General features: G+C 46.9%; 1 protein-coding gene across 1 annotated transcript; it reads right to left on the reverse strand.

Moving 5' to 3' along the window:
- Window positions 1-790: 790 nt before the first annotated feature.
- ATG14 (autophagy related 14) lies at window positions 791-20,108 on the reverse strand. Its single transcript, XM_032113370.1, has 10 exons — window positions 19,879-20,108; window positions 15,083-15,145; window positions 14,906-14,948; window positions 14,417-14,498; window positions 9,962-10,199; window positions 9,169-9,398; window positions 8,551-8,668; window positions 7,352-7,442; window positions 7,156-7,241; window positions 791-4,161 (listed from the first exon to the last, which is right to left on the reverse strand). Exons 1-10 carry the CDS (start codon window positions 20,106-20,108, stop codon window positions 3,855-3,857), a joined length of 1,488 nt encoding a protein of 495 aa, XP_031969261.1. The 3' UTR covers window positions 791-3,854.
- Window positions 20,109-21,246: the final 1,138 nt, after the last annotated feature.

A 21,246-nucleotide genomic window follows, 5' to 3' on the forward strand; every position in this document is an offset into this window, starting at 1 on the left:
GGATGGGATATTGGGAAGGAATTCTTCATAATGAGGGTGGGGAGGCCCTGGCACAGGTTGCCCAGAGAAGCTGTGGCTGCCTCATCTCTGGAAGTGTCCAAGGTTGGACAGGGCTTGGAGCAGCCTGGGATAGTGGAAGGTGTCCCTGCCCATGGCAGGGGTGGAACAAGGTGATCTTTAGGGTCCCTTCCAACCCAAATCATTCTGGGATTTCACACCTGCACAAAACTGCACTGACAGATCCAACCTGTGTCTCGACTCCCACTTCTTGCACGGTGGAAATGGTGCTGAAGCCTCACTTGGGGCTGTTTCTCCTTCCCACCTGCCTTTGGCTGGTCCAGGCAGTCCTGGTGCAGGGACAGGACTCGGGGCATTACCAGGCTGCTCTCCTGCCACAAACCAGAGTGGGCAGAGGGCAAAAGCTCCTGCTGCTGGCCCTGCTTAAGCAGAAGTGGTGCGAGCATTCTGTCTGCACGAGCTGAGCTCGGCCCCACACTTTGCTTTGCCCGTGGCCATGACCTGACTGTGCTGTGACCGAGGCCATGAACTGCCCCAGCTCTGTGTGCAGGAGGCCCAGGTGGCTGCTGCTCCCACTCCTGAGTGTCCAGCAGCCAGGAATCACAGGGCCATCAGCCCTCCTCATCAGATATGTCACCAAAAATGGAGTGGGGGGGGTTGTTTCTCCTCAATCATCCAGCAGCCTGTGAACCGTGGGCTGCCAGGCCACCAGGGCCCGTGGGCAGAGCCTGCTGGGCCCTTTCCCATCCCTGTTGCTCTGACATTGCTTCACTTTAATAACTCCAAACTTCAAGAGATACCTTCTTGCATCCTGAAATGACCTTGTAACGAGGAGCCCTTTGCATGCAGAAGGAATCCACCACCTGCAGAAACATCACCCAGCACAGGCGCAGCCCGGAGCCAGGCTCACCTGAGGGGTTTATCCGTTTACATGTACATAGAGGGATGTGTGTGTGTGTGTGTGTGTGTGTTGTGCAGGACTCCACCCCCTGCTCCCATGGAGATGCAGTTATTTTATGTAAGAGTATTTTTTTAGAATGGGTATTGCTTATTCCACCGCTGTACAACTGATTGCACTGTAACAGGTCTGGTCCCTGTGATGCTTTGAAGGCTGGAAATTCTCATGTACTTTGCCCAGCACGGTGAAAAACAAACCACACAGAATTAACAGTCATAAATATACAACTTTAAAAAAATTACTGTTAAAGATTTATTGCAATAATACAATAAAATTTAGAAGAAAAAAAAAAAACAAAAAAACCAAACCAAACCATTTGTGTTTAGTTACATCTTAAGTCCAGAAGTTGCGAGAGAGGGACTGCGAGTTTCCGCAGGTGACAAAGCCACCCCTGGGTGTCCCACCCGAGACCCTGCACAGGCACCTGATTTTCGGCACAGGGCTGGCCCCCAAAATCAGGCTCTTCTTTGGCAGCCCAAATTGGCCACCCCAGGTCACTGGTCATGACCAGAAGTCCCAGCCTGAACTGAAATTCCCGTGTTCATGCTACGCAAAATGTTGTGTAAACTCTCAGCTGGCTGCCTTCAAATATCTATAATTACATATATTCCTGCCCTCCCTCCCCCACCCCCCCCAAACAACCTGGAAAACGAATCCTGGTGATTGCACTCAAGGTTTGGACACACACAATTCTTCCTCAGCTACACATGTGCAAAACACTTTTAAAAAAGCCACCACAACCTTGTGTTCTGTTACAAAAAAAAACCATTCCATGAAAAGCCCCACCCTGATGCATCTGAACACCCTCACGGTGCCCTTGTACACTCTCAGAGTATGACAGGGTTGCAAATAAATTATTGTGGAAAACATGGATAGGAAGTATATGGCTTCTAGAAAAGTTATTGTGTTGGGTTTTCTTTCCCTAAGTTCAGTGACAGTGCATGAAGCTGAGTCATGGCCTGACCTTCCGGGGCTCAAAGCACAAAGGCAGCAATGAAAAAGGGACTGAAATGCCTATTAAAAAACAACAACAAAAAGGTATTTAGATGGTGGGGTCCAGTGCAAAATACACGGGGAAGCAGAAGGGGCTGGGCTGTGAGCCCAGTTTCCAATACTGGCGTGTGCTGGTTGCTCAGAGCTGTGAGTGATAAAGTGCCGTGAGCCAACAGAGCCCAAACCCTCGGGCTCGGCCTGGCAGCGGGGCTGGGGGCACTGGCCCCCATCAGGCTGCAGCAGTCCAGGGGCCTGGGCTGCTCTCCTAAAACAAACCCAACTCTTAGAGCAGAGGAGCGGCAGCAGTGAGGGTGGTGGTGTCTGACTCCGCGGAGTTAAGGGTCTTTGGTTTAAAAAAAAAAAAGATAAAAAGAAAAATTAAAAGAAACTACTGACAACAGATGCCCAAGCTCAGGGCTAAAGAGAAGCAGCTGCCATGGAGGGGTGGGTGACACAACGCTCAGCAGGGCCCCTGGCATGGGGCACAGGGGTGGCACTGCCACACCTGGCTTCCCACCCCTCCTGGGTGGGGACAGAGGCAGCGCTGGCTGGGCTGGAGAGGAACAGAGCTAACCACAAAACACCCCGTGAGGGGGCTGGGAAAGCCAGCCCTGGAGCTGGGATCAGGCAGGGATGTGGCCTCTGTGTCACTCACCACAGCCTTGCTGTGTCCCCACAAGCTGCGGGGCAGTGGCAGAAATTCTCCCTCGAGGAGGAGGGCAGGAGGCTCTGACATGGGCTGACCCTGTGGGGGAAACTGTCCCAGCTCTAAATGTAAACGTTGGAAGCTCTGCTGAGCAAACCACCCGGGAGGGCCCTGTCCTGCAAGGCAGAGGGAGAGGAGGAGCCCTTGCTCACCAAGTCACCTGTCAGCACCCACCCTCCTGGGGTTCCAGGAGGAACCTGAGCCAGTTGCACCAGGGGAACCAAACCAATTTCTTGGCAGTGAGTAAACAACAAACCCCACCATGAACATAAAATAAAATAGGGTTAAAAACACATGTAGTGTGGAAAGCGTGTGACTTCACCAAACTGGCTTGAAATGAGGTGTTTCTAATGCTAAAAAGTGGCAATGTGGTGTGGTAACTGATGGGCATTATTGCAACAGTGCAATTCTGTATCAGCATCGAATGTGGGTCTAGCAAGAGAACGTCCAGTGTTTCTTTGGTGTATGGTAGTAAGAGTACAGAGCCTGTGTGCCTCAGACAGCACAACACAAAACTTCTACACCTACCAGTGGAAACAGCATGAAACAAGCCAGTTTTCTATGGCAAAACTGGGTAAAGATCCACAACCAAATCTAAAACAACAGCAATTTGCTTTGTGAATTCCCTGTCCATGCTAATTGTTTGTATTAAAAATATGGCAACAGAGATTAGAAAACATGTTAAAAATGCATAATTTTCATGTCCTGAATGAAAAAAATTTAGAAATACGCATTTTTGCATTATGCAAGACAGATTTAAAATGCACACACACACACACAAAGGAAAACCCTGTAAGGAGTTAAGAAATTGGGAACTGCATTTGCACCACTGTCCAGACCGCGCCCTGAGCAGCCTTCCCTGCGCTCACATCCCGATCCAAACACTCCAAAATCTGTTTCTTCTTCAGAAAGTAGAGCTGGAGGTTGCTGGGTCCTTTTACAATCCTCGATGCAGACAGAACCAAGACACAAAGTGCCCTCACAGAATCCGTCGGGAGCACGGAGCTAATTTACAAAACGGGGCCGTCACAGTCATCTTGGGTAAATAAAAAGGTTTTCTCCGGTTTACAAAACGAAAGTCTGACCTTTCCTTTGTTCCAGGCACTACTTAACTGAATAGGTAAAGGTTGACTACAGCACAGTCGGGGAGAGGTCCCTGGCACGGCTCCTGTGTGCCCGCTAGCGGTGCCCGGTGTAGGCCTTGAGCCACGAGGTGACCGAGGCGGCGGCGGACGAGATCATCCCGCCAGCGCTGCTGCTGGCGATGGGCTGGGACACCTGGGTGCTCTGGCTCTGCAGCATCTCCACCTGCTGCGAGGGGATGTCACAGAACCTGGGGCTGGGCAGGTTCTCCCAGTCCGTGCCCAGGTCCGTCTCCTCGTCGCTCACGTGCTCGTCGCCGCTCTCGTCCGTCTCGCCCGCCGCGCTGGGGTCCACAAATTCCATGGAGTCTTCCAGGTCAGCGCTGATTTCGAAGGGGCCGGACCTGGGGGTGAGGACACAACGCTGACCCATCAGTCCCTCTGTCCTCTCTGCTAGGGTGAGCCCTGGGTGCCCCACAGCACCCTGTGGGGCATCTGCCATGGGCACAGCAGAGATCAAATGCCCCTGTCTCTATCAGCTGGGCAGAGAAACTGCAGAGGGAACTTTGTGTCACCACGGTCATAACACGAACACTTGGCCAAGGGAGGGACAGGGTTCCAGCCCACGGAGCAGGAACGGTGGGAGAGCAGTTCTGCTCTGGCAGGGGTAGGGAAACACACACACAACAGAGAAAGCTACTGGTGATAACTCAGGGCTCCAGTGGTGGGAATCTCGGCTTGATGTGGAACAGCTTTAATTTCCAACACCAGCCCTGGCCAGGCTGAGACGGCTCAGCTCTGTTGGGGTGTAGCTACGATTCACAGGTCTGGCACAGCTCACCAGTGGAGACTTCCCACTCTGCCCTGAGCAACACCTCAACCTCTTTCTCACTCTGAGGTTGGCCAGACACTGGAACAGGCTGAGAGGCTGCGTGGTCTCCCCTGGAGACAATGCAAACCCCACCACACAGAATCACAGAATGGGTCACGTTGGAAGTCACCACAGTGGCTCATCTGGTCCCACTTCCCTGCTCCAGCAGGGTCATCACAGAGCACATGGCACAGGATTGTGTCCAGTCAGCTCTGGAATATCCCCAGTGGTTGAGACTCCACATCCCTGTCTGGTCAATCTGTTCCAGTGCTCGGTCACTGCACAGGGCAGTTCTTCCTCACGTTCAGGTGGGACTCGTGGGCATCAGCTCCTGCTCGCTCCTCTGGTGCCATTGGTGGGCCCCACGGAGCAGAGCCTGATCCATCTCTGAGCCTTCCCTGCAGACACTGAAAGACAGGGCTGAGGGCCTGGACAGCCCCTGCTCCCTCAGCCTTTCCTGGGCAGGGAGATGCTCCAGTCCTGAGCACTGGCTCTGCTCTGAGCAGGGCCATGGGCTGCATCTGCCCAAACCCACCTGGGCTGTGACTCCGAGTTCCCTGCTGCCACTGCCTGGTGGGAGAAGCGATTGCATCCTGCCCATCCCACTGCTCTGGGCTGCCTGTATTCCATGGAAAAAGGCGGATTCCCCACAGCAAGCAGCATCCCTGACTGAGTTCACTCCAAGCCACAGAACTGCCCAGTGAACGTGAGCAAGAATTTAATGGAATCATGGGATCATTTGGGTTAGAAAAGACACCCAAGATCACCGTGTCCAACCACTAAACACAGTAACCATTTAGCACAAGCAAGAATTTCTCCAGCCTTAGTGGGAGAAGGAGCCTAAAGCAGTGATTTATAATGGAAAATATTAATGCAGATAATTAAAGTTTGGTAAAATTATAAGCATATGAAAACAGCAGCATATAAAGGAGATTGTCAGGCAACTACAAGCTTAGGTATCTAAAGGAAAATAAAGAGAGCTGGTTGCTGCAAACTTTGCAGCCAGCTGAGAAATTAAAGGCAAACACTCCTCTTTCATAAACTGGAAAAGAATGGGAGCGCTGCCTCCTGGCAAAGCCTTTTGCTTAACAAGGCAACACAAGAAGGGAGTCATCAGGGCTGAGGCCAGAAGGGACCATGAGATCATCCCAAGTGACCTCCTCTCTAACAAAGGCCACTGCGTCCCACCCGTTCTCCCTGTCCTGAGCCCAGCAACTCCTGCCTGATGACAGCATCCATTCCAGAAACTCATCCAGCCCTGAGAGGATGACAGAAGGAAACAGAATCCCCACCTTCATTCCTGTGGGTAATTAATGTCTCTGTAAAGTGCATGTGCCTCATTTCAAGCAGCTCAGACTCTGCTCCCAGTGGTGTCTGTAAAGCCATTCCAGCAGTCTGTGGGTATTTTATCCAACTCTCCTGTAACCCTTTCTTTTACTATCTGGACCCAGCTGACGGATCTGGAGCTCTGTGACACCTGCACAGGTGCCCACTGTGACCCCTGGACCTTTTAGAGCAGCTGCTTTCCTTTGAGGACACAGCTCTTCATCCTCTGGGTATTTCCAGCACTGTCCTTGTTTTTAGGCAAGCAGCAGCAAGCACAGATTTTTGTCCAAAATCCTTTCCAAAGATGTGGTTGCCCATGTCTCTGGGCTGAATCAGTAGGGATATATCCAGAGAACACAAGGTGAGTGGGAACAGACAGTTCCTCTGAGTGGCACTGCAGGTTTTTGAATGAAACCAGATCCGTACATGAGAACAAAGCAGAAGAGTAGATTTCGGAACATTGCTGTGCTTAAGGGGCGAATAAAGCACCAGGCACATCAAACAAATGTTTGCAGACAGTTTGGGCACAAGTGACTTGTGTCTGGATTATCCCAATGGGGAAATCAGTATTGTTTGCTTTCTTATATTTAACTTGTGAAAAAAGAAACAAATTATTAAACCTGGTGTGTGCAGGCCAGAGCTGACGTTCTTTTCATCGTGTTCTAAGCTAAGAGAAGAGTTGTCTTTAATCTTAATTTACATATAAATGAAAATTATTTGAAGGGTCAACTTTGGTCTAGGCAGCTCAGTGACTGGAAGTATTTTGAGAAAGGTTTGCCTGGGATTCTTCTCAGGGTTTGTATTACTGGATGCTCTCGGGTATTTGCATGCTGGCAAGGCGTGGGCAGGGTCACACTTGGAGCATGGCAAGGCTACCTGGCATTTGTGCTGCTGTTCCTTGGAGGGAAGGAGTTCCTGCTCCTGGGTGTAGGGGAAATAAGTCCATCATCAGCTGCAAAGCCTCCAGCTGAGCCTGCCATAGGCAGAAGCACAGCAAACACACGTCTGTGAAATTTGATTTCCTACTCAGAAGCCCCCTTTTTCTGTCCTGTTTTGCCTCCTCCTGGAACTACCCCGATTTCTGTGCTGAGGACTGATCTATAGGCACAGCAGAAGAGAATTTCCCTCATAAGTAACAAGGCAAAGGCATAAATTCAGAAGGAATTCAGCCACAGGAGAGTTCATATTTTGCTTTTCTTACCTGCCCAAGTTCTCAGTGTCTGGGCTGACCAGGTACATGAGGTTCCTGAGGGTATGCAGGGGGTGCAACAGATCTAAATTTACATGCTGACATGTGGAAAGGAAAAAAAAAACCATCATCAGGTCCTGAAGGAAACCAGCAGGCACAACTGATATTTTAAAAGCTATTTAAAGATATCAAATATGCACCCCCCTACCTGAGAGAAGCAGAGGTGAAGGATATTAGCATTCAGCTTCTTCACTGCCCGTGTGAACCTGTGTCTGCTGAGATTCTCTCCACAGAATTCACTGTTAAAACACCACACACACAAATACACAGGAAGCAAAATGCTGTGAAAATCCACTTACTGGAGGCATCAGCATTCCGTGCCCTGGCTTCCTAAAACATCCTGGAATAAAAATCCTCGCAGTGAGCACTTGTTTGAAGTCCACAGCCAGTTTTAGAGTGCTCAGGAGACTAATTTTTCACCTAGCAGGACTGTGAGCCTTTTTTGGGCTCTCCTTGCCCTGGCCTCCCCAGTTTCCACAGGACAGGTGGTGTGAACTGTAGGGAACTCAAGAGATCCACCAGTGCCAAACTGTTTCAGATCTCCTTTAAAATCCTGCATCATTTCCTGTTCCCAACCTTTTCCTTCTCTGAGCCCTGAACACCCAAATAAAATCAGAGAATCACAGAATGGTTTGGGTTGGAAGGGACCTTCAAGATCCTCTGGCTCCAAGTCCACAGCCATGAAGTGGGAAAAAGCTGAAAGCCTACACAAGTTTTGTGCCCTCACTTTGACAGCCACTATTTTAAAACACCTAAAAGAATCTCAGCAGCACATTTGAGACCCCTGGGAGTCTGACCAGGTCTGCAGCTCCTTCTGTACAGACCCCAGCTGCTCCACCCAGACACCAAAATTCTAACAGCGCCTTTCATCCAAAATGGGGTTCATGCAATGCACTCCTAGGTGTGTTCCCATGGGGGTTTTATCCCATTGGGAATTACACTGTTGCCATGCCATATTATAGGACCTTGTCCTACAGCACAGGAGGCAGCAGAGCTGCTCTAGAGCTGCTGGATCGGGCTGGGATTTTGTGAAGCACAAAATTGGGGTCGAATAAAACCAAAAGTGCCATTCATACACTGCCATATTTAAGCTCTCTTTTGAGGATGCTGAATATATCAACTAGAAAAGTGTTGTTTTCAACTGTGATGGTTGGGCTTCCTCTCAGGAAGTAAAAAAGAAGGGAGGGACTGTTAACTGTGGTCTAAAATCCTGCCAGCCCTCCCCTCAAACAGCACAAAAATCCACGAGCCACCCATGTTACCAAAAAAGCTGTTGCAATTCATGACTTTGTTCCCCAAACGAAGCTGATTTAAGGTCACTGATTCTCCTGCTGTGTTTTTACTTGCCTGTTGCAGAGCTTCTTGGGAAGATTTACATCAAGTATGAGAGACAAAGTGTTAACGAGCTGAGTTGCATAGCACAATGCAGCACTGATGGTATGAGCAGGGTTATTATGTTCCATATCTGAAAGAAATAAAAACAACATGAAATCCTTGTTTTAAATGAAACCTCGGTGAGTGTGTTAATATGTTCCCGGAGTCTGCTCTGGAATATGTCATTTCTAACTATGGAGCACAGCCTAGCAATCATTTCCAGTGAAATCTGTCAGAAGTTGGAAGAAAATAGTAATTCTTGGAATTCCTGTTAAGATGATGACATGTGAACTGTGTCAAAACTGTGAATAATTAACTTTCTCTATTTCATTGTGCTGTGTATCCCAGAGAGCATTTAATGCAAAATAAGATTTCAGCAGACTCATCATAAAATCACAGACTGGTTTGGGTTTGAAGGGACCCTAAAGACCACCTAGTTCCAACTGGGCAGGGAATCTTCTCCTATAATCCCTATACTGGCATTTATTTCTGGCTCAGGGTGAGAACAAATGGACCAGTCTCCTGCTCCTCAGTGGCACCCAAAGCTTCTGGAGTGTCCCAGCTGCCTAAGATCAGGCCTTTGCCCCTTACCAGGCCCCTGTGTAGTCTTCTTCTCCTCCACCCAGTTGTAGTAAGCTGAGTAGTCCCCGTTGTTGGGGAGGATGATCCAGGGCCCCGTGATGCTGATGCTGGTGTCCCCGTTGTGGTCGTCACACACCCACCTCCCCGACAGGTACGTGGTTCTCCGTGCCTCTGCCAGCTTGCTCACAGTGCTGGAGGTCATGGCATTGTCACTCTCTGAGGACACATCTGCAGGGTCCCTGCAGGACCCCAGAAGGGTTTGAAAAGAAGTGGTTAAAAATAGAATCGAAGACGCACCTGGCAGGCACTGAGCCAGATTTCACTCAGGGCAAAATGGTTGTTGGATTGCTCCTGCAAAATCCTCAGTCCCAAAACTACTTTCATTTTCTCTGGCATTTTTAATTACCTATTATGGTAAAATCCTAGAATGGTTTGGTTTGGAAGGGACCCTAAAGCCCATCTCATTCCAACTTTCCTGCCATGGGCAGGGACACCTTCCACTATCCCAGGCTGCTCCAAGCCCCGTCCAGCCTGGCCTTGAACACTTCCAGGGATGGGGCATCCATATTTTAAGGAAGTTTAACACTGGACACACAGCTCAGATGTCTCAGTGGGGAGATGCAAGCACCTCCAGGTTCAGATTCTTCTATCCTGGACCTTTGTCTTTGGGTGAGAACACAGCTCCCCCTCCTCCTCCCCACAGATCCTAAGGGAGCCAGAGCACATACCTTAGATTGACACAACTCTCTTCTGCGTGTCTAAACCCAAGCAAAATGATCCCAAAAGGACAAGCCTGCCATACCTCATGCTTGTCTTCACCTCTTCAATGGGGAAGATGACCGAGGTCAGCTCCAGGATGTGCGACCGACGGAGGTTTGCCAAGTGCTCATACTGGGATTTCAGGTCGTAGGTTTTTTTCTCCACCAGGTCTCCCAGCTTCCTGTTGTGCCTCTGGATCTTCTCCTTCTTCTCCTGATGCCTCTGAGCCCTGCGATAATGCTTCTGGTTCTCCTCTTTAATCCTCAGCAGCCCCTCCGTGTCTGTGAGAACGGCAGCAGATGTTATCCCTTGCAAAAGGAGCTGGGAGGTGCTTGGAAGAAAAGCTTGAGAAAAGCTTTATTAATATTTATAGAAAACTAGATCTATGGCAGCTTAAAACAGAAAACCCTGCTAAACTATTAACATCTTCCAGCTGCTCAGTGGTACAACTTTTTAATCTCCTGTGAAGATCTTCAAAGAGACTGCAATTGAGATTATTCTTTCCCTATCTTTTACCTGGCTATTTTTGGATTTGGAGCACAAAAACCAAGATTTCCCACTTTAATTAAACTCCTGAGGTAATCATCCTGACAGAAATAGCCTGACTGTACATGTTTGCATCGTGCTGGCCAAAAAAGCCCTGCCCTGCTTGCAGCCAAAATCAAGTGCAGATAGCATCTTCAGTCACCATTTCTGGCACCTCTGCTGCTGTTAGTGTGGGTTATTTGGGCTTCACTCGTGGATGTGCTCTTACAGCACTTGGATCCCAGCAGTGCAGGCTCCTTGTTTCCACAGGGAACACTGGCTATCTCCCTTTCCACTCACAAAATGGGAAATGTGCTCATTGCTGAAGTGCTGAACTGCCTGGATTCACTCCACGTGTCAGGAACGCTGAGGCTTGGAAAAATACCCTGCAAGAGCATCTTGAAGCATCCAAGGTTGGGCCTGATGATCTTAAGGTCTTTTGCAACCTCGATGATCCTATGGGTCTGCTGATTCTGCTATAAAATAACTGGCTGTGGTAATGCTCCACAAACATGGTGCTAGAGAGAGTCAGCCACCTCTGTCTTTTAAAAGCTCAGGGAAAGATTTCCTGTGCTCTTCCCAAATACAGGTTTAAAACTCTCTATGTGCCCTATTTGAAGCGTGCCTGCCCCTGCAGACACAGATGCTGCTCTCTCTGAACATCAGGAACCATTCCAGTCATCTGATCTGCTGCAATCCATGGTGTGTCTGGTAGGAAGGGAGATCTGGTATGTGGGAGATGCAAAGTCCCAAATTAAAGGAGGCGAGAAGAGCTCCTCCATGCAGGTAAGAACTAATAATCCTCAGGTTTATATAATATAAATAAGTGGCCCCTGTTATAATTTAAATAAATAACCCTTGGTAGAGGAGCAGTAGAAAAATCCACTTTTCTCTGAGCAATACCAACAATCCCTATGTGTCAGCTGCAAATCCCTTTTCCTTTAAGCAGTCCTGTAACATCAACACAAAATCAATTAACACTTGCATTCATATTCCCAAACTCTCCCTTTGCATAAAGAACAAGAGACAAAGGAGGAGGAAAATGTCCATCTGTTCAATTTTCACATTCATGTTCGACTTGAAAGGCTACTTTTTCAGAGTGAACTCCCTTCCCTGCAGGTCCAACAGCAATTATTTGGGAGCAGGGGAGACACTGAACTCACGTTTCCTCTTCAGCGGTCCCAGTGCACAAACAGCTGTCCTGCTCTCTGCACAGCACCTCTGCTTTATGACCCAGTTTATGAGGTGATTAAAAATCTGTTCCCAGGGGTATTTCAGGACACCACTGTGTCCCACCTGCACTGCCTGACAAATGCAAGCCCAGGCACACTGATCTCTGCCCAGAGAGCTCTGCCAGGTATTTGCAAGCCTGTCTCCTTGAACTGTTCTGCACAGAAAGAAGGCAAACACACAGATTTTAAAACATTATTTTAAGCACCAATTATTGAGGTCTCCAGGAGAGTCAGCTCCAAAAGCAGGAACCCAGTGTTCTAGAAATCGTTCTTATTTCAGAAAATTAAACTGTGCCACATCCAAGAGAAGATAAACAACTTTTTCACACTTTTTATGTGGCCCAAGAGTGACCAAGTTGGTTTCCTGATCTATTTGGCTACTCACAGCTAAAATTCATTTCTGGTCTTTCTCCAAAAGCAACTGAGCTAACAATAGGTCACAGTTGGGCAATGGTTAGCTCAGTTTTTAAGTCACATCTAACCAAATTCACTGTGAATCAAGAGAAGTTGCAAGAGTTGCAGACAATAAATTCCACAGAAGAATAGGAAAATGGAGAACTTCACTCCCTGGTTGGTCCTAACACTCTGCCACCTTCAGAGCATTTTGAGAAAAGGTGACTAATTCCTCAAAATCACATTGATTTCCTCTTCTCCTTTCTTCACAGGCTAAAGACAAAAAGTCATACTCTCCATAATAATAATCTTCTATCTACTGAAAAGCTTGTTTTTCTTCAACTTCCTCTTCTCTAAACCAAACATGAATTTTCTTAGCCATTCTTTCTGTTTCATTCCCAACACTCAGACTTTCTTCACGTGATTTGTATCTTTCTTAAATTGTTTAAATTGGACACCAGACTTCCACTGAAGCAATAGCAATACCTGGCACAGCAGGATAACTGCTTCCATCTTAAATACAGCACTTACTTCAGTTAACCCAGAAAGAGGCCTGAGCCTTTCTGGAGCACCACGAGATTGATAACTTTTATTTAACTTGCAATTCCCCAGATCCTTTCCTGCCAAATCTCACCACCATCCCCCATTCTGGGTTTGTTTCTCTTTACAACAGCGTGTGCCTTGACTTCGTCCTTTTCAGATGATGTTGTCTATTTATCTGCATGATTTTGAATTTGGTCCTGGTCTCCACAGAAGGCATTTCACCATCCAGCCTGGCTTTCTCCATTCCACCCTCTATTCTACTGAGCTATTATGGGAAATACTGAAGAGAACTGGGCCAGGAACTGGCTCCTGCTGAGCTCCACCTGTCTCACCTCCTCAGCTGGACCAGTGTCACCGCTCTTTGAACGCAGCTTTCCTAACCTTTTGTGATGACCTTGCAGGGGTTACACCCAGAGCAAATGTCTTGGTTTGCTCACAAGACAGTTTCAGGCAGTGCCCAAATCCAACTTATGTGCAGCTTCTGCTTCATCCTCCACTGCACCACTTGTTCCCCAGGCATGGGGTTGATTTGACATGAATATCATAACCATGACATAAATAACAAAACATGAATTTGACATGAGTATCACAACCAAGTGATGCCTATATTTAACCACCTTATCTTCCAGTTACCAGCAAAGTTGCCCCATGTCTGTAACAGGATGCCTGTGTCATCAGTGTGAGGTTCTTCCTTCCTGCACCCTTTGAAAGCAGGTACTGCTTTCAGCTTCCTCAGACATCCTCACTCCCTCGTGTGTTCCTGAGTGCTCCACAGACTACTTCAGCTTGTTCCTTGGGTTCCATAAAGCAAAGTAATATGCAGCTGTTTGTTTCCTTTCCTTAGCCTGCAGTCCTCTCATGATGGAAAATTTAACCAGGCTAAGCAGCTGATCACGTTTTCTTTGCAGGAAGATGAAGCAAAGGCAGCACTGAATGCTTCAGACTTCTCTGCACTGTTATTTGCTCTCTTTCCTGTTAACTAACACACTTGTCTACTCCTTCACCTTTTCTTTATCATACATTTCCTATTGTTACTATCCATCCTCCTTATTAATTGAAAATCATTTTGCATCTCAGCCTTTTTTTGATTTTTCACCCCAAGCCCATGCTAATCCTTTATGACTATTCTCAGATTATGCCTCTGCTTCTACTCTCTGTATGACTCCTCTTGAATTTCAAGCCATAAAAATATCCCAGATTCAATCAATATGCTTCTGAATATGCTTCCTCTACTTCCCTTGCACATAGGTTGTAAGCACAGCTGCACATTCTCTTCTGAAAAATGACCTGGCACATTTAGTGTAAAACAACCTAATGAGTTTCAAAAACTGAGGTTTCTGAATGAAGCAACTCTCCAGCCCACACCATATTTCAGTGACTCTTGCTCAAGTAGGATTTTAGGGTTTTCAGACAGGTGTGGGTTAAAATTCAGCAGTTTCATGAAATCTGTGACAGCTGCAGAGCTGTTTGCTCCTCTTTATCAAGAGGAAGTTATCAGAAACACTACACTGAATAAAGCAATCTCTAGGGACACAGCCAGAGTCACAGGCTGCTAAGCATTTGCTCTTAAAGCTGTTGCAAAACCATCTCCATCCAGCTGAATAATGTCTGCTGTTTGCTAATTAAAACCCAAGCATAAAAAGGCCAAAATCCACTCACCGATTTGCCTTCAACTTGATTTAGGAAGCGATGGTTTGGAAATTCACCATTTTTTAAAAAACTAATGCTCAAATTCACCTCAATTGATTTTTCACTCTAAGGCACAGGGCGTTTTTCCACATCACAAAAGCAGAGGCATTACTCACGTCTTGTCATTTCATCATTTTCTTTGCAAATGGTCTGTTTCAGCTGCTCAATCCTCATCTTGCAAGACATTATTTTCCACCTCTGAAAAAGAACATTCAGCAACTCTAGGGCACAAATGACTTCAAACACGCTGAACTAATGACTAACAACAAAGCCAGCAGCTTTAGTGCAAAAGTAGCAGGATGCTCTTAAATGGATCAAGCAACTAAATATTTCATACAGCGTTTTGTGCACAGAAGAATGCCACAAACAAAACGAGTGCTTAGTATAAAGTCAATCGGTAAAATAAGTTATTGAACAAATATCTAGTGAGAAATGAAAAATTCAGCCAGCTTGGAACACTCTGCTTGCAGAGCCCATTTCAGTTTTGCTTACAACAGGCTCTTTGGGAAAGCAACACAATGCCCTCAAGGTAAACTGTAACTTTACACTATGCGATCTAGGAATTTAGAGAGTTTAAAAACCATGGGACACTTGGAGCAACTCACCAGCTGATCAGTTATTTCTTTCCCTTCCATGGCCTTCAAAACACTAGAGGAAAAAACATGATTGAAAGTTTTATGACTATCTGGACTCTGTCTGTCTCCAGCAACAGTGTGTTAAAGAGACTGTTTCCTTTTATGAGATCTCTTGGCTTTTATATCAATTTAATAAATACAACTTACTGTTTTTGGAATTCTCTCTGTTTGGTTTTAAGATGCATCAGCCTTTCTTTCTTGTCTGAAAACCTGGAAGAGATTAAATTCTTTTATTGATATTTTACACAATTACAGCACTGTAAGTTGTCTGAAAAAGATAATAAAATTGAAGCTTGGGGATTCTCCAAACCTCAGCTATCTGTCTTCATCTTGGGAAGTAATGGCTAAATGTGTAAAACTCTTGCAGAATTCTAGAGCATGTGTCTCACTGGAATTGCAACAGAACCTCTAAGCTGGAGAAACATCAGAGAGTTGAATTATCAAACTTGTAAGCAAATTATTGCTACTTCTAGATTTATAGCTTAGCAAGAGCAGTATTTTGTGTCTTACAAAAAACATAGAGTACTTTAAAAACCTTCAGTCACTGGAGAAATTAATAGTACTATCTTACATAGTCCATGACCCAAAAGTCTTGCTTCAGCTCTGCTTCACTGGATTCTGGGGTATGGGAACTGCAGAGAACTGACCACAAAGGAATTTTTTTAGGATTCATCATCCTGTGTTTTCACCCTTTGAGTATGCAGAAGCCCCATTCTGCCCCCCTTACTGTTCCACAATTTATTCTCTTTTCTTCTACAACATGTAGAATTGACAATTTCATCCTAACAGAGCTGTGATATTTCCAGATGCCCCATCCCTGGAAGCGTTCAAGGCCAGGCAGAACGGGGCACGAAGGTGTCCCTGCCCATGGCAGGTGGTTGGAACTAGATGGTCCTTAAGGTCCCTTCCAACCCAAACCATGTGATTTTATGATTTTACCTTTATTTCAGGGACATCTAAGCTTTATTTAGAAAAAATAGCACACTGAGCCTTGACAGGACGACATCTTGCACTTCCCTCTGTTACTCTGCAGATTTGATTTCAGGTAAAACTTCAAAATGCTTCACTTTTTTCCTTTGAGTGCTGAAATCTGAAAGCTTGGTGACTACCTCTGGATTCAGAGAGTGTGTAACCACCCTTCCAGATGACATTAGCATTAGAACAACAAAACCACTGGCTGCTGCTTCTGTAGTCAAGCAGAAATATCTGTTTTCCTTCCAAAGCAAACCAAAACCAAATGCAGTTGCTTGGCATAAAAGCCAGAGGCCACACGTGAACTGGAGGAATGTGGTGCAACTGGAGCCCAGCTGCTCAGCCCAGCGCGTCGTCCCCTCTTCCTGTGTGTCCTCACCCCAGGAGTCATCATGGAAATGACAAAGGCACTGCATGAGCCTCCTGTTTACCACAGAGCAGTGCACACCTACTGCACCCCGACCTTTGGCTGCCACCAAAAATCCCTTGGCCCAGAAACATAGAGCTCAGCAGTCACACAGTGAGAGCGCTGGGGTAATTTGGCAATTCTTGGTTTCAGAGCTGGATTAATGGGCACAGATTCTGACTGCACAGAATCACCCAATTCCCATCCATCGCATCAGCAAAAAGTTGAATGATTTGTCAAAGAATATAGGAATAAATTAAGTCCTGGCTGTGGAGGGAAGACAGAAATATTTGTGAAAGCCTGTAGAAATTACAGCTCACCACGCGCTTCAGCAGCGATGTCAAACAGCTCCTACCAACTTCTCCAGCAGGTTTCTCCTAAGCAAACATTTCCATTTCTTTATATAGCTCTGATTTCAATTGCATTGCATCCTGCAACTCATTTTTCCTTATATATCTTTAGCCTTTCAATTTGGCAAAGAAACAAAACTTGGGATGAATTATTATAGGAACTCCCATAAAATGTAAACTGAGAGGAGAGAACATCTCAAATTACCCATGAAATGTTTCTCTTTCCTCAAGTCTTATCACATTAAGGTGAGATTTTCTGTGGTTACCTGGCTGATTTCCACATGTTCATGATTAGAGAGAAGCAACCAGAGAGAGGGGCTTCCTAATCTACAGGAGTTGATTAATGCTGAAGGAGTTGAGGGCACTACACTCACTATAACTCCCTTGCTGCAAAAAGTCACTGCTACTAATCATAACCCACAGCCTGGAGAAATTAGACAGGCTCAGACATCACAATTATATTGTCTTTGGCTTTTGCCATCTGCAGACACACAAAGCAAAGCAATTCAGTAGTCTGGGAAACACACTCTGAGAATTTATGCACATGACAGGCTGCAGGACACTCCCAGGAGGAAGAAGAACCTCTGAGCTGAGACCAACATCAAGATGCCAGCTTGGCTTTTGAATATAGAACACATTACTCATGAAAAGAAGAATGTCAGTGACTGTTTTACTGGAGGACTTCTGGACTACTCATCCTTAATTGTAGCTCTCCTTCAGTAAGTAATCTTAACAGCTCCTCAGTCTCTCCCCCTCACAGATATGGGGGGTGATTTTTGCCAGACAGATGAAAAACTTCCAATTTTACTGTAGCTCTTCTAAAACTTAGCACACAAAATAGTCCCAAGAAATCTGGAATAATTAGAACGTGAAATTGTTTGTCTTCATATAAGGAAAATTCACAAGAAAATTCTAAAAATGAGCCACTGTTGGATACAAGGTGTAATGCTTGGTTTCTTTACATTTAACTAGGAAGATAATGATCCTTTCCCCCCCCCCTCTGTAACACTTCAAAAAGACAAATGGGAGGCCCAAGTGCCCCCAAACACTTCCACATTCTGAATTTCTCATGCCAAGCCACCCAGCAAAGCCCTTGTCGTGACACTCCTCCAGCACTGGCTGATCTAAAATTAACCCAGGTACTACTAGAAGGCATAAAATCAACAGATAAATAACCATGGTTGTAAACACCAGCTGAAATGCAGCCAGTGAACTGCACCTGCCCCTGCATGGCTTTGGATTCAGTGGTGCCTGGTCACCATTTAAAACATCTCCCCCTCTCCCAGGGATCACATCACAAGAAATTCAGAGACACCCACAAAGAGCAAACAAAGAAAACAGACCTCTTCCCCAGTCTTACTTTAGTCATTCCAAGTATTAATTAGAAAACACAAAGAAAATATTTCAGGAACAGCTTAAAAATAATCCCATTAACCTCAAAACCCAAGCTTTTTGTCCCTACACAGAGTGCTCCTGCTGCCATCAAGGATATTCAGGTTGTTCATATTGTGTTATTCATATAGGTGTGCTGTTCCTTTGATTCACTAAAACAAATTTGCCACTTTTAATGAATTGCACTACTGCAATTCATTAATGGGAAAGTTCTGCGCAGCAGGAGAAACAAAGCCTGGGGAAATGGTGTGTGTAGGGAGGCTCCAGGTTGATAAAACAGCAGTGATCCCCACAGATGGAACCGTGATGTCCAGGCAGAGGGGGGGAAAAAAGAAAAAAAATTAGAAAGAGATTTAATTCTTGCAGTTAAAAAATACAGTGTAAATAAACAGGAGCTTTTCCAGCCACAGACAAATGGGGCACTGAAAGCATCTCAGGAGGACGCAGTGATAACTGTCAGACAGAAAAGCTGATCCTGTCTCATGTGAGAAGATAAAGAGGGTTTTCTCTTACACTGGTGCTTCTGGTACTTTGGCTAAAGCTGCTTCTTTATGACTTCATTTTTCTGATGGGCAGAGACTTCTTAAGCCTTGGTTAATACAGAACAACTCTAACAAAGGCTACAATTGAATTTCTAGAATTAAGCCTGACATTTAGCCAAAACTTAGGCTACAAAAGACAAGAAAAATACCAAACTTGGTTTATGTTCTAAGCTCCATATCCAATCTTTTCACAGAATCTGCAGAAAACCCCAAGCAGTCTCACACAACTACACGTTTTCCACCTATTTTAGAAAGACTACATTTAATTTGTGGTTCTACAACACAGTTTTGTATTTAAAAAAAAAAAGAAAGCCCATCCAGTGGCAGACTAAGGTCTCAGTTCTGCAAGCTGACTCACACTGGCTGACAGCCTTTCCCCACTCCCGTGGATGTTGATGGGTGAAAGGCACCACTGTCCCCTTGTTCCTGGGGACAAAAGGAGTCTTTGGAGTGAGGACACCACCCCCTCGCACGCTGCTTGCCACCTTACCAAAATAGCTCCAGGAATCAGTCCCAACAGCTGCTAATGGGACCAAGAACACGGTGCCAGCCAAGAATCAGAGCTATTCCAGACATGGCACTGGAAGACTTTTTAAGAATCTGGGATGGACATGCTGTGAACGACAGCGATGGAGGAGCCATCTGAGTCATATCATGAGAAAATTTGTTTATGGGCATAGCACTCATGCAGCCTCCCTCATGGAGAGCCAGGAGCAGGACGGCACATGATTAACTCAAGGGGAGTATTTTTTATAATCCTAAAGGAAGAGGTGTACACACAACAAAATGTTTCATTTCTTTCCTACACACCCTCCTAATTTTACTTAAGGATTTAGAAAACTACTGTTTCAAAGCGTGTTGCCGAAAATAGGTAACCCACTTGAAATAACCCACTGCACGGGTCTCTCTTTGTGCCCTGAACTGTCTGGAGCTTCTGTGACCGCATCGACACGGACACATCTACTGAGAGCTGTACCTGACTGAGTGAAAGTCAGGGTGATTTCTTAATCATTATTAAAACTATTACTATTTCAAGGCTCGTACCTCATCCTGCTGTGTCCGCCCCCAGCCCCAGGGTGGGCCCGGCAGCCCCCGGAGCGTTCCCCCGTCCAAACCCTGAGCCCGCCGAGCCCCGTTCACCTCCCCCGACCCCCGGGACAGCGGGGAAGGGGCACAACCCCCATGCCCCTGCCCTGAGGCACAGCCCTAAGGCCCCCGAGGCGAGGCGACCCGCGGCAGAGCAGAGAGAGGCCGTCCCGTTCCCCTCAGCGCCGCCGGTACCTCTCGGAGTCGCGCCCATCGAAGAAGACGAAGTCGCCGCTCTGGACGCACTTGGCGCAGGTGAGGCGGCGGCGCGTGGTGTTGCAGAGCGGACACCGCTCCACCGCCACGTAGAGACCCTCGGCGTCCTCCTCGGCGCCCCGCAGAGCCCCGGGCCCGGGCCCGGCCGCGGCCCCGCTGCCCCCACCCGGCCCCACGGGCTGCGGCCGGCGGCCGCTGGGAGCCGCCATGTTGGGCGCCGCGGTCACGTGGAACGCTGTTGGCGGGCAGGGCATTGTGGGAAGGGGCGCTGAGGCGGCGGGCGGGAGCGGGGGAGGGTGCGGGGCGGGCCGCGCTCCGCCGGGAAAATCCTTATTTTAATATAAACCGCGTCCTTTTCCTTCTCTAGAAGGACGGGGATCACACCCCTGCCCTGCTCCCAGAGCAACGTGGGTCTTGCATTCCGGCTCCTGGGCCTTCAGAGGTTGCCATGCTGCGACGATCCGTCAGTAACACTGCTGTGGGGACTACGGCTACCGGTCAAAGCACGGCCCTGTATTTACAACAGCATCCAAATCGCTTTGCCCAAGTAGCAAATACCGATGCACATCCTTAAAACCGACGTGGGGGTAGGTTCCGTCAACCCGGCCTCCGTGCTGGAGCCACGGTGAGGAGTTAAATAATAGGATGAAGGAGAGTTGAAGAGAAAGGACCTTAAAGATCATCCAGCTCCAACCTCCTGACCTGAAAAGGGACACCTCCCACTATCCCAGGCTGCTCCAAGCCCCAATGTCCAGCCTGGCCTTGGACACTTCCAGGGATCCAGGGGCAGCCACAGCTTCTCTGGGCACCCTGTGCCAGGGCCTCCCCACCCCTTTTCTGAGTAAGGAATTTTTTCCTGATAAGTAATATTGCCTAATATGAACCTACTCTCGATTTGAAGCCATTCTCTCTTTCTGTCTGGAGAGGGAAAGACCAGCCAATTAGAGGAGATTGAGTCCACAGAAGCCAGAATAACTTAAAGCAATATCCCCCTTCCCAAAAGAAAGAAACACAACTACAACAACAAAACATTGCTGTACTTTTTTTTTTTTTTAAGAGCAATTCCCAGCCCTACATTATTCCCCCTTCCTACCATTATCAAACACTAGCAGGAACAGCACCAAGGAGGTAGAACCAAGATTGTTGTTTTAAAGACAAGAGTTACCACAGCAAACATTAAGTTAATCACTAGAGCTCAGTGAAAAGGCACAGAGCCCAATTCTTATCTCTAAGGCTTTATCCATACTTCTAAAGAGCACTAATTTTACCACTGAAATCATGTGGGCAAGCTCTTAAGCAAAACGTGATTTCTTGAAAAAGGCTCATCTTAGATAAACTCTTTTTTTC

Source organism: Corvus moneduloides, chromosome 6 (genome assembly GCF_009650955.1).
Source record: "Corvus moneduloides isolate bCorMon1 chromosome 6, bCorMon1.pri, whole genome shotgun sequence".
NCBI lineage: Eukaryota > Metazoa > Chordata > Aves > Passeriformes > Corvidae > Corvus > Corvus moneduloides.

Excerpts from the sequence above, each read along its gene's own strand:
- ATG14 (XM_032113370.1), bottom strand. The coding sequence starts at position 20,108 with ATGGCGGCTCCCAGCGGCCGCCGGCCGCAGCCCGTGGGGCCGGGTGGG. Across the intron at positions 14,499-14,905 it reads AAGAAATAACTGATCAGCTG|AGGTGGAAAATAATGTCTTG; the intron begins GTGAGTTGCTCC and ends GTTCTTTTTCAG. Across the intron at positions 4,162-7,155 it reads GACACTGAGAACTTGGGCAG|GTCCGGCCCCTTCGAAATCA; the intron begins GTAAGAAAAGCA and ends CCTCACCCCCAG.